The sequence below is a fragment of the Prionailurus bengalensis genome, chromosome C1 (assembly GCF_016509475.1).
Source record: "Prionailurus bengalensis isolate Pbe53 chromosome C1, Fcat_Pben_1.1_paternal_pri, whole genome shotgun sequence".
NCBI classification, from domain to species: domain Eukaryota; kingdom Metazoa; phylum Chordata; class Mammalia; order Carnivora; family Felidae; genus Prionailurus; species Prionailurus bengalensis.
In genome coordinates this window covers 212,698,588-212,714,294 of record NC_057345.1, presented here as the reverse complement: position 1 = coordinate 212,714,294, position 15,707 = coordinate 212,698,588, and the positions used below count along the sequence as shown (strand labels likewise).

Genomic DNA, 15,707 nt, shown 5'->3' with positions numbered 1-15,707 from the left:
GGCTTGGATGTGAAGAAAACCCTTGTGTGCTGTTGGAAGGAGAGTACCTTGGTACAGCCACAGTATGGAAAACAAAATGGGGGATCCTCCAAAAATTAAAAATAGAACGACCACGCAATCTGGCAATTGCCCCTCTGGGAAAATACCTAAAGAAATGAAAAGACTACCTGACAAAGATATTCATCCCCCCATTACTTACAATAGCTTGTAAGTCATGTGTTCACAGCACCATTACTTACAATAGCTTTTCCATAACAATCATAAATTCTACAGCCTTTCTTTTCTGGGCTCCTATAGTCCTTCTAGCCCCTCCTGCAGCCCCACAACCCCACCAAATGTCATCCTAAAATAGTTTCAGTGTCTGCTTGAAAGGCTATTGATCACCCTATGAGATTACACAGAGAATTGGATGTTCAGATCAGAAATCTCATGCAGTACCAAACTTTACTAGCAATTTCAAGGAAACGATCAGCACAAGCAACACGAGGTGAGATCTGGGACTGTCAGTGAGGCTCTTTTAGTCCTTTCTTGCTGCAGCATGAACGGTGTAGCCCAGACAACACAGAAGATACCTAATACTGCATGTGGTTATGGTATTTATGCAAGGAGATCCTTTTAAACCTTGAAACATTTCCATTTTTACTTGCATAGCTTAACAGACGTTTTCCCAGAAGTCGTGTGCTGTGTATCTACAGATTTTGTGTTTGTTTCCCCAGGAACAATTCTAGGGAAACAGGTAAACCTGCATTAGGCATTCCATAGATAAGGACCTGCCTGCTTTGCACATGGCACAAAGTCTGTCATTAACAAGCTGACGAGGACATTAAACCGGACCATTTCTTTCTCTTCTGGGGTCACTCTCCCTTTCCTCCATAAAGGGAGAGAATGGATTTTAGAACTGTGGTTTAACCATTCATCTCCCATCCTGTCCTATTTCTTCTATACAGAAAAATACGTAAATAATGGAAACTTTCAAAAATTGTTTTCTTTGACCATATGCCTTTAAATATAAATACCTTCTGGCTTGAGTTATCCTTAAATTCATATGCATATGCATTGATCAGAATAGCCTAAGTGTATTACAGATTTTGATAAATAAAGATAGCTTTGTTAGAAAAACAACTCTTAATAAGATGGATGAGATGATTTTTTTAATTGACATTTTTATTAGGATCGTTGATTCACATGCAGTTGTTAAGAAATAATCCGTGGAGGTCCCCAAAACTTTACCCACTTTTCTCCTACGATAACACTTTCCAAAACTGCAGTGTAATACCGTAGTCATCCGACCCACCTATCTTATTCAGCTTTTCCAAGTTTTGCCTTTACTCATGATGCCTGTGTGTGTATCTAGTTGCATACAACTTTTGCATGGGTGTGGGCATGTTTCCAGCCCCACAGTGAAGGTACCAAACATGTTCCTCACCCTGCGTTGCCCTTTTATAACCATACCCTCCTTTCTTCCACCCTCACACCACCCTAAACCCTGTCGACCACCGGTCTGTTCCCCATCTCTAAAATGATATACAAATGGAATCATACAGTATGTTACTTTGGGGGGTTGTTTATTTTCACCCGGAAGAACTCCCTGGGGATCCATCTGGGTCGTTATAGGTGTCAGTGGTCATTCCGTGGCACAGCTGTGCCACCGTCTACGTAACCATTTGCCTGTTGAAAGACGTCTGGACTGATTCCATTCTTTGGCCGTTAGCGATAAAGCTGTGAACATTCGTGTAGCGGTTTTTGTTTGAACGTAAGTGTCCGTCTGTCTGGAATACCTAGTATTCCAGGTTTAGTTAGCCTCGGTGTACCTCTCTTGTTTCAAACCTTCACTGGCCTTTGATTAAGAGCTCTAGACTCCTAGCCAGTAGATCAGTGTGCTTATTTTATTCCTTCCAGCCACATGTTGTCTCAAGATGATTTTTCTTCTGAATGTTTAATGCCTTCTCTGGTCCATTTCTAATGAATTGTGCAGTATGGAAAATGAATTGATAAAGTGCTACAAGGCCTAAAATCGGTGACATTTTTCACCTGCCACCGTGTTTGTCCCTTGAATCCATTTGTCAGGATAACTCTCAAGCGGTGTGCTTGATATTGATTTGTCATTTAGAGAATTTTCTCATTGTGAACATCGCGGGGCCTGGAGAGCTCTGCTGAATGTCTGTCCCTCTCCAGGATACGCCGCTGATTAGAAAGCAGAAGGGGAGATATCAGACCTGTCATGAAATAAATTGCTCTTGTGCCACTGAGTAGAACAGCACCTGGTTTGACCATCCTTGGGCCAGCTCACCAGAAGGGGCCCGAGGCGGGGATGTATGTTTCAATGTGGTGTCACTTTTATTAAGTGACTTTGTCTTCAGGGGCACACTTCAGTGCCTTCCAGATAAATCGCTTCTGTCTTTGACAGTGACAATGACAATATTTCCAACTTCACACATCCAAGAGCCAATTGACAGGACAAATTGCACATTGGGATTGCTTGATAAGCACAAGACGGGGCACAGCATCTCAAATCACTCTAAGCCATTGGAACTAAGTTATAATATGAATAATAAAAACAAATCTATCACTGACACACCTTACTGTGAGACAGAAGCTGTATTTAACAGCTGAAGCAATGTTCATCTCTTGAGTAGAGTGCAAAAATTGTACTTAATTATTTTCTGATATTGGGTCTTAGTAAATTTGCTTTCCCCCCCACGATGTCCATTTACATAATACAAGGAAAACCTATCTCCCATAAAACTTCTCTTAATATTTTTATAGATTCGGTCCACATAACCCATGCAAATACTTGGAAAGAATTGCTAAACAATAAAACAGTATTCTTCGTATTTATGACCTTAGGAAAGTTACCAAGACAAATAAATACCACTAAACAAAGGAATATGTACCAGAGGGTATGCACTTTGGAAAATCTGCTTTCTACTGCCAGCATGGCTGCTACCATTAAGAAAAAAATAAAGAGTAAGTCTGTGAGGCTTTCTGGGTCATCACCGTCCCCTTTGGGATGGTGAACAAAAATGTGTTGTTTGAGACAGGCTTACCTTAGGCAGCCTGGCTCACATTTTGCCTCTGGCTCAGCTGACTAAGCCTGACTAAATAGATACAAGGCAAAGACTTCAAAACATAGCCTTAAGGGGAATGGTAAAAATTCTTCCTCCTTCCTGTCTAGCCAAGGGACAGCTGGGTCTACTCCTGAAGAGGTCTACCTATAAATAGGCCCCAGAGTGGTACCCAAGACCATTTTGGAGAAGAAAATCCTGCTCTTGATCCAGAATCATCTGGGCTTCTTAGGGATGGCCCGTAGAAGTCGGAAGGGCAGAGGAGTAGGACCCTGGAGGGCAACCAGAAGGGATTCCTAGCTCTGTTGGGAGCTGAGCTCAGGCCTCGCAGCCTGGCCTTTTGAGGCTCTCGTGCTTTTGTTGAGGGCTATGTAAAGTCCTGCTCACCCTGCGTGTGGCTCATATATTGTCTGGCTTGCTGGTATGCCACCCACCGGAGCGGGGTTGGGGCCAACATTGCAGGCTTGATATTTGCTCTTTGCAATTATTCTTTGAGACAGGGATTGTTTGCTTCGTAACGCACCGTTTCAAAATTCGCTAGGAATATGATATCTGAATATCAAGTATGCATTCTTGTCTCCTTCTTTCAATTATTAATGCTAGCATCATGGCGTAAGTCCCTGAGCTATGTAAACGCATCTCAGGTTAAGGACAGTTTCACTGATTCTAAATTCCTTTTAGAATGTTCAAGAAGCCCTGACAGGGTGTCTGTCACCTTTCCCTGTCCCTGACTGGGTCTCAGTGTGGACCCTTGAAGAAATGGCCAGAGAGAAGGTAGATGACAATGTGAGTGGAAAATAAAAGGGTTTAGATCCTCTACAGGGAAGACTGGGGTAGTGGGAAGAATCTTGTCCTTAGAGTAGAAGAACTTTTGTCCCACATCTTGCTCGTTTGCACAGGGACCACCTGCGTGATTTCGGGCAAGTATCACGATCGTAGTCTCTGCAACAGAGGGGTGATGTTAGGCAGGGATGAACAGCTCCATTTAGCACCAAAAGCTGAGAATGTTGATCATACACCTTGAATTGATTGCAATATAATTATCAACACTGTGAGTTTAAACACTGGACACACTTGCTGTTTGGGTCTCCAAAATAAAGAAAGACGCAATCAAAAGTAGAATCGATGCTGGGTAGCCTAAAACAATTCATCATTTTACTCCAAGATCTCAATGAAGGCAAATGGCTGTGATGTGCCTGGAGTATCCTGAGACTGAAGACACAGGTGTCAAGTGAGGCCAGGAAGCTCTTGTGGCCTGTCATGAGGACAAATGCAAAGTCACCAATGGCATTCTAATGGCCAGGCCATTTTGTTTGGGAGGCAAAGTCTGCCTTGGTCTTCGAGCTCCTACACACCTTTCCCTCTGCCTTGATGTCCCTCCACAGCTCCCCCTCCTGCCTGCTTTCCTACCACCACGACATCTCAGGAACCCAAACCACAATGAGCATAAAGACTAATAAACTTTCATGGGCCACAGCTTGATCTGAGGAACTAACTCTAGGATTTTTTTTTTTTCATCCCCACTGTGCTCTATGGGAGGGAAGACCTTTTTGAATGCAAGAGGAGTTTTCCAGATTCGTCAGAAGTGCTCACAGAGGCATGCGTGTGTGCTCACGCAGGCCAGCCTTGCCCGTATAATGCTGAGTCCTGTAACCTTCATTTGTGATTGGGAATGTGAGCGTCAAGAGGGCAGGGAGTTTTATTGGTTCTGTTCACTAATATACCTGTTCCTCATAGGTGTTCAATAAATACTTACCAAGTAAGTGTGCAATTAAGAAATTCAGTTTTTAAGCCCAAAGTTTATCACTGTATTTTTTCTCACAATGACTCCATAGGTTACACTGTGAACAGCATTTATTCTTTTATACCTTCTTCGTGGCGTACAGAATGTAATACAAGTTCGAGGTCATAATTAGCATTATGTCTGTCTTTGTGTTGGGGATTGTTAGATAATTGGCATGTGGATCCACTCTTCAGAGTGTCTACTGGGTGTTTGCTTTTCTGTGGCCAGCAAGGAAGGAGACGATTCAAGTTAGGCATGTGAATCTCTGTGTTCTGTCCCCTTTCTCTGCAAAGTGAAATAGGAATTAGTGTCAGGAGAGAGAAGTTTGTCTCTGCTGTCGGCTCAGGGTTGCCTCTTCTTTTTCTTATCTTCTGCCTTATAACCCAAAGGCTATTAGGGTTCCCAGTCCCGCAACTTCCGTCTTGAGTTCATATCATGTTATTTTATATCAGCTGATACAGGAAGTCCCCTACAGACAATGAAAGAGCAGCAAGGATTTTTATATCCCAGGAAAGGCCTCTGGAGGAGCTTTGATCTGGATTTGCCTTCCCAGAGAGACTTCATAGCAGACTGAACCAAAGCTGGGCTCGTGTAGTCCCGAAGTTGGGTTTGTCCAGCTTGGAAGGTCGAAGATCCCCAGGAAACCAGGTGCTTGGATTCTTCCATGATCATCCATTCCAGCCCACATCTTCATTGATGGTCCCTGTCATCAGCCTATCCATCCTACCGTCCAGTCTAGGATGAGACAGGTCGGGGTTCTAAACAAGGGATTTTCAGACCAGAATGAAATATTGACTGGCCACCAAGAGGAAGGACTAGAACGATGCATGCTTGGCCACAGGGAGGCATGTCAGGCACCCAGGGTTTATTTTGCCACAGATGAGGAAAGAGTGATGATTCATGAATGGAGAGCTGGCTGGGCTGTTGGAAAAGTCATGGGTGGGAAGGAGAGCTTCTGGGGACACTAGTCTCTGCTGACTGACACTGGTAATGCTGCAGACACTCTGGCGGGTCCCTTAGCACTGTGGCCTCTATGTATTTTCACACGCCGTGTGTATTCTCAAATAATTTTTTCATTTGGGATTGAGCAAAGCCCATTCACACATTGCAAACGTCTGTGTCTGGGGCACCAGTTTATGCCATTGAATGACACATGGGGAAAAACTTTCATTTTTTGCTCTGCTTGTTTATTTCTCTCTGAATGATTCATTCTTAATAAGTTTCTTGCCCAATGCCTGTTTCGGCAACCATAGAAAAGATGTTGGTATTTACTGCATATTTCCAACTGGTTGATACTCCCCCTAACGACTCTTCCTGTCATCTTCCAACTCCCTTTGTCACCCTGGGAGGTGACAACTTAAAAAAAAAAATCTGTGTACTATTTTGGACATTTAATGAGCAATTCAGTGACTCGACGTTTCTCGTCTACTCTGTGGCTCTGGAAGATTGCAGCCCTCTAGGCTGAGGCTCAAAAGGGACTTATTCATCTAGAAAACATTCACCTCTTTCATAGATGGGCAGGATAACAGGATTCCCCTTAACCAAACCTGACATTGGTGTGCAGCTGTCGGCGGCCGGACCTCCTGAAGCAGCCTCGCACATTAAGTCCTGTGTTTTCACTCCTAGGGAAAGAGTGCCCACAGAGGGGTGTGAAAGAAAGTCCCCCACACAAGGAAGGTTGTGGCAAGAAGCGATTTCTCTATAAAGAGAGTAAATCCCTACAATGGTGTTGACTTAGAACGATACAAGGATAGAACCCTGTATTTTGGAGTTTCTGTTTATTGACACACATATATCCCGTGGCCTCAAGTCCAAAGAGGACGTGGCTGAACGCACAGCTTTGATGTTTTGAGACAATTGATTTCATTCCAGCTTTTGCTTTGTTTTCCCTTGAAAACAGAGCCATAGGTATATTTCTATTAAACTATATATGAAAAATTAAAGACAGAAATTCACTCTTTGGTGTTTTGGTTTTTTTTTTTTTTAAACCCTGAATGGTTTGTGGTTTTTATTTATTTATTTTTTTTCAAGGACTTATAGTCAACAATATGGGTTAATGCCAGACTCTGGAGAACTTAGGAGGGGATTAGCAAATGTGCAGGCAGGTAGTAAATAGTTGACTTCTGAGGGGAAAGTGCACTAAATCAGGGTTCCAGAACACGGGCCATTATGGAAGATACCGGGGCTGACTTAAAGGGGTCATTCTGAGGGGAAGCTATCTTGGTGCATCATTTCACCGTTTTACATTCCATTTTTAGGGGAACTCCATTCAGATAATTCTTTTTCTATGTCTCTTTAAGAAATGTCAACTTAACATCATTTCTTTGTACGTATGTCAGCTCATGGGATTTCGGACATGATCACCTCCACAAAGGTAGCAAAACAGAGGCTTCATGGACCTCTCAAGGCTCACCCAGTGACACCAGGTGACGCTCTCTAGCTCATGTTTTGGGCTGACGAGATCCTGCAGGAACCAGAGAGCAGTTCCTTACTGGGGCTGTTTAGGCGGGTTGGGGCGGGGTCAGCTCATTTAACTGAAGAGGAGACTCGGCCCAAAGCCCTCCCAAGGCCTGCGGTGAGCCGACCCTGGTACCGCAGGACTACAGCTGCTTGTCTACACAGTCGGCCATCTTCTGGCGTCTCAGGTGCAGGTTTGCTGATTCTGTGCTTGCCCAAAGGGCCTGTCTGTCCGCTGCAGCCTCTGGACTCTCCACGGCAGATCCCAGTTGAGAGCGGGTGTGAGTTGTGGAAGGGCCAGTGGGCACCTGGTGTGCTTGTAGGCCCTTGTCAGTACCGCAGTGGAGAGGAGTCATCCCATAAGTCACTTTTAGCTCTCCTCTCTCTGCAGGCTCACTAATACTTTGCAAGATGAAGCTAATGGAATATTCAGGATTAGTACTGGTAGAACACGTTTATGCCTCTCTAGCAAAGATGCCAAAAGTCTGCAGTTCTCGAGATTAAACATTTTGTTGTCTTCGATTTCATTTTAAGCAGATTATATCTTCTTGACTTTTAGAAAATAGATATATATTGTGAACAGGTATTGTATATATTAAATATATGATATATAAGTTATATATATATATATATACACATATATATGTATAAAATTTTATTTGTGCCCCATTTTGCCTGGGTAATTTAGAAAACATATATATTCTGAACAGATTTGTTTTCTAAAATTCCCAGGCAAAATGGAGCACCAATTTATAATACATGATATATGATATACATATGATATATAATATATATAGCTTATATAGCTTATATCATATGATATATGATATATATAGCTATATATATGTGATATATATAGCTTATATATATAGCTTATATATATCATATGTCATATGTATATCATATATACAGTTTATATAGAGAGATTATATATATCATATATATGATATGTATGCCATATCATATATATGATATATATATTACATATATGATATATATATATATAATTTTGTTATTTGTGCTCTATGTTGCCTGGGAGTTTTAAAAAACAGATCTATATTATGAACAGATATTATATATACTTAAGTATATAATATGTAAATTATACATATGTGCATTATTATGTTATTTGTCCTCCATTTTGCCTAGGAGTTTTAGAAAACAGATATTATGAACAGATATTATATATATTAAATGTATGATATGTAAATTATATATATACATATATGTATAAAATTTTGTTATTTGTGCTCCATTTTTCTGGGTAGTTTAGAAATTTTCTGAGCCTTTCTGCAATTATAAAACAAGAATAAAATTTTGAAGAAATTCATAAGCCCATAATGGCATGGAAAAGATTGTCATCTATAAAAGCACCACACAAAAGAATACTGTACATTCTTTGGGGGTGCTCATATAAATCCAACATTTCAAAAAATATATATAAAGAAATCCAAAATTTCTCTTTTGGTCAAAATATGGGGGAAAAAAATAAATGGCTGAAAAGTGAAATTGAGTGGAAATGGCTCTCACCGAATAGCAGAGTGGTTCAGGAATTCAACAGGTATCTTTTCAGGGTGTCTTGTCCATGCCGTCTTCCTCACAAATCATCAGAGTCTTCCTTAAAGGCCAACACTTTGCAGCCTAGAGTATGTGTCCCAGTTCGCCTCCACCTGCCCTAAGGTTATTATGTTTGAAAATGGGCAGGTGATAATAATATTCCGTCCTGATCCAAGAGGTTGCCAGTGAAGCTGGCAAACACAAACTGCCTTTTGTATAAAGTGTGTTACAGATATGAGCTATTACTTATTCAGTGTATGGCTTGATTTGACCATGATATATGTATATATACACGTACACATATATGTACATATATAAAGGGCGATTTGGAACTTTTCGCTTGATGTTTAGTGTGCTCCCTCGGTGACACAAATGGACCACAAAATGAAGATTACTTTCACAGTAAGTTTAATACCAAGAAGTTACATTGATGTCCTATGTTCTACCTTGGGGTTTTAAAATTGTTTCTATGAATGTCTACATATTATTAAGTAGCTTTCATTATTATTAAATTCTTTGAGCTACTAATATCCTCCCCATTCTTCTCTCAAGCGCCCTTTCAAAATAAAATTTTATTTCCCTTAAAATCTTCAGTTTTCAAGTAATAAGCATTTGTAAGAGAGGAATGCACTTAGTTACACATATTTACTACTATGAAATTGCTTTCTATTGGAGCGAATTATCTACAGGTTCTAATAACTTTCTTTACACTCATCCCTTAATTAAATCACAAATGAAGGCACTGACTGGATAATTTTTTTAATATTTATTTTAATTTATTTTTTGGGAGAGGGAGAGAATGAGAGTGAGTGGGGGAGAGGGGTAAAGGGAAAGAGAGAGAGAATCTTTTTTTTTTTTTAAATTTTTTTTCCAACGTTTTTATTTATTTTTGGGACAGAGAGAGACAGAGCATGAACGAGGGAGGGGCAGAGAGAGAGGGAGACACAGAATCAGAAACAGGCTCCAGGCTCTGAGCCATTAGCCCAGAGCCCGACGCGGGGCTCGAACTCACAGACCGCGAGATCGTGACCTGGCTGAAGTCGGACGCTTAACCGACTGCGCCACCCAGGCGCCCCGAGAGAGAGAATCTTAAGCAGGCTCCACGCTCTGTGTGGAGCTGGACGTGGGGCTCCATTCCATGACCCTGGGATCACAACCTGAGCCGAAATCAGGAGTTGGACATCCACCAACTGAGCCACCCAGGTGCCCCCGGACTGGATAACTTAAAAAAAAAATTGTGTGTGTGTGTGTGTGTGTGTGTGTGCGTGTGTGTGTGAGCTTAGAGCACATTGAAGGAGATTTTCTCCCTCTGACTGATACTTCTATCAAATATAAACACAGTTATTTTCTAGTGTCAGTGGATAGTAAGAAAGAATGCACTTTTACTTCAAGCACTGAAACTAGTTGTCCCCATTTTCTTTGAAACTGTGGAGAGTAAAGACGTCATGGAAAGGAAGGGGGTATTGATACAGGGTACAACTTAGATGAACCTTGAAAACATTGTGCTGACTGAAAGAAGCCAGACCCAAAAGGTCACATGTTATGTGATTCCAGCTATATGAAAATCCGGAATAGTAAATCCATCCAGACAGAAAGCAGATTGGTGGTTGTCAGGGGCTGGGGAGAGGGGACTACAGAGAGTGACGGCTTAATGGGCACCACGTCACCCTCGGGGATGGTGAAAATATTTTGGAACCAGACAGAGCTGATCGTTGTACAGCTATTTTGACTACCAACCGCCACTGAATCACACACTTTAAAATGGTTAATTTTATGTGATGTGAATTTCACCTCAATAAAAAAGTAATAAAGCTGTTAAAAAAGAATAAAGGTATCATAAAGCACCACATACAGAAAGCACATTTTCCGCAAGGTTATAAATCAAGAGCCCTTTATTGTACATTCTCTCCAATCCAGAGTGACGGGAGCTTTTCAACCAGTTGCTGTCCTTGTGGAGTGGAGGCATTTCCTTGTCTATCTGCCCCCAACTGTTGTCATCCCGTCTCTGCAATGTCATCCCTAGGGGGCTCCCCCTGTCCTTTCCCGCTCCCTCTGCTCCCTCCTTTCCAGAAGCTCTTGCCTCTTGGCTCTGCTGCTGCTCAGCCCTTCCCATCCGTTCTTCTTCCTGGCATCAAGCAAGTCTTCCGAGTTCAAACCTCGGTCAAATCCAGGCACTCCTGGGACCGTAGACCTTCGATGGCATGCCACGAGAGCAGGGATGTCCCTGCTCCCTAGACTGCATGCGGGGCCATCTTCCAAAGTTCATCCAGTGCTCAGGGACTTCCTGTCTCCCAGGGCTGTCTTAATGCAAATAGTGGCCTACTTGCCCAAGTTGTGGGGAGGAGGGCTTTCCCCACTCCAGCCTTTCCTTTCTGCCCCCTTCTTCTCTCCCTGCCTTGGTGAGCTGTTCCCACCTGGCTTTTGAGACCCCACATCTTGAAATCCAGTGACTCTTCCCTGACGCCTCCCATTAGCAGGGTGCCCTCACTCCCTCCTCTAAATCCTCAGGGTACTTTGCCGTATCCCCCGCCTGCCCTTTTCACGGTCTGCCTTACATTATAGTAGAGGGTTAGCAGTCTGTCCAGAACCACCCACCTTGTGAGCTGTGGAACTAGGATGTAAATCTTGACTTTGCCTGTTTCAAAGATTGTGCTGTGAGCAAATCTCCAGTGACCTCCTTCCTATGGATTGTGGACCTCTCCAACATCTCTCTCCCCCTACACCATCCCCCCAGGCCCTTTGCCAGTGTGCATGGTAGGTTGCTGATAAGTACGCCTAGAATGTGCAGAACTGTTCTTCTCCACAAAGTTACTTTTTAAAGGGACTGTCCAGTTGACTCTTTTGAAAGAGGTAAAGCATAAAAAAAGATGCAATAGTACTTAACCTGTTTTCTGCCATTTTGAATGTGGCTTTTATCTCCCCTCTAAACACACATTGGTTGGAATCAGGTAGCCCCATCTCCTTTCTCATCATTTCCGTGGACCTTTTTCTGATCTTTTCTTCCTCAAATTGATAGTATTTATATCTGTGTCACTAATTTTGAGCTCAATTATATATGATTTGTGTGGTTTCTTGAAACGATTTCTTCAGTTTGATGCATTTCTGTAATGCCAGTGGTCCAATGGTACCAGTTCCATGCATTTTGATGAATGGAAAAAAAAATAGCATGAAAATCCCTTCTTGGTATGATGATAAACAGGTGTTTTTTTTTTAAGACACCATTTGAATCACTTGGGATTCTTTGTCTTTCTTTTTGTCCTGCCAGTCTAGCTCTTCGATAAGCCAGCATTCAAGTCAGTTGAAAATAAACTTCAAATACCAAGTTTTAAAGAAATGCCAAATTATGTGAAAGATCATACTATTATTGTAATTTGAATTTTAAAAAGGGGTAGAGAGAGGGAGAGTGGGACTCTAGAAATTAGGTTTTTAAAAATCCAACTCTATTTAAGGAGTTTTCAGTACCTTTGCCAGATGGTCAACTTGTTAGGGAGAAAAGGTAAAAGTTACCATGACAGGGTATCTTGTGTTTGGTTTGGTTTTGTTTTGTTTCATTTTTGGGTTTGTTTTTGGTTTTTTGTTTTAGGGAGCCGGAAAAGTGTCTCTCTACCTGCTTTGAGTGACAGCGTGACTGTCTTGAGAACATCTGGGTGAACAACTAGAAGGAAGAGCCCAAAATTGACCTTTCCCTTTCTCTTCCTCTCTTCCCTCTGCAGGTTACCTACCTGGGTAAAGTCCCCACCACAGGCATGCAGTTCCTGTCAGGCTGCACAGAAAAGCCAGTCATTGAGCTCTGGAAGAAACACACGCTAGCCCGAGAAGATGTCTTTCCCGCCAACGCCCTCCTGGAAATCCGACCATTCCAAGTGTGGCTCCATCACCTCGACCACAAAGGTGAAGCCACGGTCCACATGGATACCTTCCAGGTGGCGCGCATTGCCTACTGCACCGCTGACCACAACGTGAGCCCCAACATCTTCGCCTGGGTTTACAGGGAGATCAATGACGACCTGTCCTACCAAATGGACTGCCATGCTGTCGAGTGCGAGAGCAAGCTCGAGGCCAAGAAGCTGGCCCACGCCATGATGGAGGCCTTCAAGAAGACTTTCCACAGTATGAAGAGCGACGGTCGGATCCATAGGAACAGCTCATCGGAAGAAGTTTCCCAGGAATTGGAATCCGACGACGGCTGAATGGACTTAGCATGCTTCGGCAAGGCAGCACTGGTCGAGGAATTCAAGATGATAGATGAATAAGCAACGATTCAAATTTGGGAAGTAAAGACTGCCACGCTATTGGCTGACCAAGCTTTTTTAAATTCAGAAGAGCAATTCTAAATCTAAAGAAATGTATTATTAAAGTAATTACGTTACATTGAAATCTGCTGCTGCTGTGACTGTGGGGAGGGTGGGCGTGCAGACGGGGAGGAAAGTTCTAGACTCTCTTCCTCCCCCCACCCCTCATTTCCCAATGCCTCCCTGTAGGAGCTCTCCATGCCGGTTGTCACCACTCTCAGGCAAATACACTGCGGCTGTTATTTGACGAGCCATTCCAGTTTGCCTTACGGACCCCAGCCAGAATGTTCGGTGCCCCTGGAGGATCCCTAGTCGTGGGGGGTGGGGGTGGGGGGTACAGATGCAGGCACAGAGGCCGCAGAGCCAAGGGAACACTCCAGGCTCATCCTGAGAGCCCCTCTCCCTGGCATGGTTCAGATTCTCTCCTCAGTAAGCGAATCAGCACAGCCTTTATTTAGCTTTACAACTAACAACCTGGTAGCTGGTAGTTGATTCAGTTAAAGATAATGCTTTTATTTACATAAATATATCAAGTAGTACCCTCTTATTGTATTCGCTTCATCTATTTTCTTGGAATACTCACAACTGCTAATAGCTGCCTTCCTTATCCCTCCTCATCCACCCTCTTTCCCCTTCCAACCCAGCCTACGTCCCTAAGGGATGGATTCTCAGCATACACTGCAGGACACAAAAAGGGAAGAAAATAACCAAGCATCTGAAATGACCAGTCGAGCAAAGTGGGAGTTTAAAAACAACCACCACGACCACAGAAACTTTGGAAAAAGGGAACGAGTTATCAGCAAGTGAGCAAAAACTCCACGCGGGCTGTCCTTTTTTCAGGTCTGATTTACAGTAACTTGTTTATTTAATGGTCCTGCCTGAGGAATCCTTCCTGGCAAGCTTCAGATCTGATCGGGCATCGCCAAGGAAGCCTTGCCGCCTTCACTCAATGTTGTACTCGAATAGAGAATGTGTTGTGTACAACTGGCTTGTCTAGACAAACTGTGTCCGTCTTCATCTAAAAGGAAATCTGACCTTGTCATCTTCAAATTGGTGAGACCTTAGAGTCAGAGTTTCCAGTCTGTTCACTGTTTCTAATGAGAGATTCTCCCCGAGAGAGCCTGAGGTTTCTCAGTTCCGGGGCTCTTTAAATATCATAAACACAAAGTCAACACTGAATGAAATTGAAAAGCGTTGGTTAAAATGCATCCATTTAAAGCCGGGAGCAGATGGCTAGTGTTCCAGGTAATGCTGCTCCTTGATTAAAGTCTGTTTTTCATCCTGGTAATTAATGTTAGGGGACCCTGGGGGACCTTACAGAAGCCTTAAATGAGAGCTCATTGAATCCAGAGAGTAATGGGGTCGGTGTTTTGGTCTGTGTATCTGCGTGTCCGTGTACGCGTTTGTGTGTGTGTACGTGTGCCCCGGTGTGCGGGTTCAGTTTTAAGGCATGTAGAATAAGCATGGAGTCGTATTGAGAAGAACTTGCCTCTTGGAGATATTGCTTGCTGCTCTACAGCACATGTAAACTATTCTTTAGCGTAAACGCGTTCATTCTTTAATAAAAAATATGTTTGCATTAATAAAGCTGAGGACTTTCATACTCTGTATGTCTTTCCTTTTTTAAGTAATGAAAACCCCAAGGACGAAATAGGCCACATCGAGTAAATAGGGAATCCTCTCTAAGAAACATGCAGCCTTGGTCCTAAAGAACCCATTCCTTGATGGTGTTGAACAAATCTTGTTTGACTGTCTAATGCTCAACTTATATTGAATTACTGCCCCTTCGCTGAGATGGTATCACGGCATGTAGTTATTCAGTGTGGTGGACTTATTTCAGAGGAGAGGCTTCTAGAACGTTCTGCAAGTGATTGCTATTTATAAAACCCTGTGTATAGCTTTGGGGACTCCGTGCCGGAATCCTGGAAGGTAAATACGGAGCGATTCCCTCCCACAGCACTGGTTAAAAATGCTACCTGCAGGCCATGATTTCTCAGAACGACCCCATTAATCTCGCAAGGCAGGTGGCCCGTGGAGCCACTGTGTGTGTTGAACAATGCCCTTCATGGAATCAGGAACCAACATAAAGCCTTCGGAAGTGAAAATACGAGAGCCTGCTGAAGAGGTGCACTCGAGTAAGATCACCACCCATCTCTGACTCAAATGGCATTTTCCCTCATTGACCTTTTCTGAATTTCGGTTTCGCTACCTTGTCCTTGAAGGTGCTTCTAAGATGGGGGGGGGGTGGAAAGAAAGGAAGGAAGCAAGAACCCAGCCAGCATATATTTCAGAAGAGTGCCATTTCCATCTCACAGAAGTTAAATCCCAAGTGCACATATGGGTATTTATTGCAGAAAGCGTTTGCTGATTTTTTTCCAGGGTACTGAGTGTGACAGGCTAAGTAATTGGCTCTGATAATGTTGCCATGAGCTTTTGCTTGAGATGATTAGTAAGCAATTTCAAGATAAATACACAACGACATCTTTCAAATAGCTAATGAGGTCTTTGGGGATAGCCAGGATTCATTCGCCCCAGAGGGGTGATTCAGACGTG

The 15,707-nt window shown here is 42.9% G+C and overlaps 1 protein-coding gene across 2 annotated transcripts in view; it reads left to right on the top strand.

Moving 5' to 3' along the window:
- PID1 (phosphotyrosine interaction domain containing 1) overlaps positions 1-14,755 on the top strand; it is a 229,812-nt gene extending 215,057 nt beyond the window's left edge. For both annotated transcript variants that reach the window (XM_043578055.1, XM_043578056.1), the window contains one exon: positions 12,576-14,755. In XM_043578055.1, coding sequence (XP_043433990.1) covers positions 12,576-13,052 — 477 coding nt within the window. In that variant the 3' untranslated portion in view covers positions 13,053-14,755. The remainder of the gene's footprint in view (positions 1-12,575) is intronic.
- Positions 14,756-15,707: the final 952 nt, after the last annotated feature.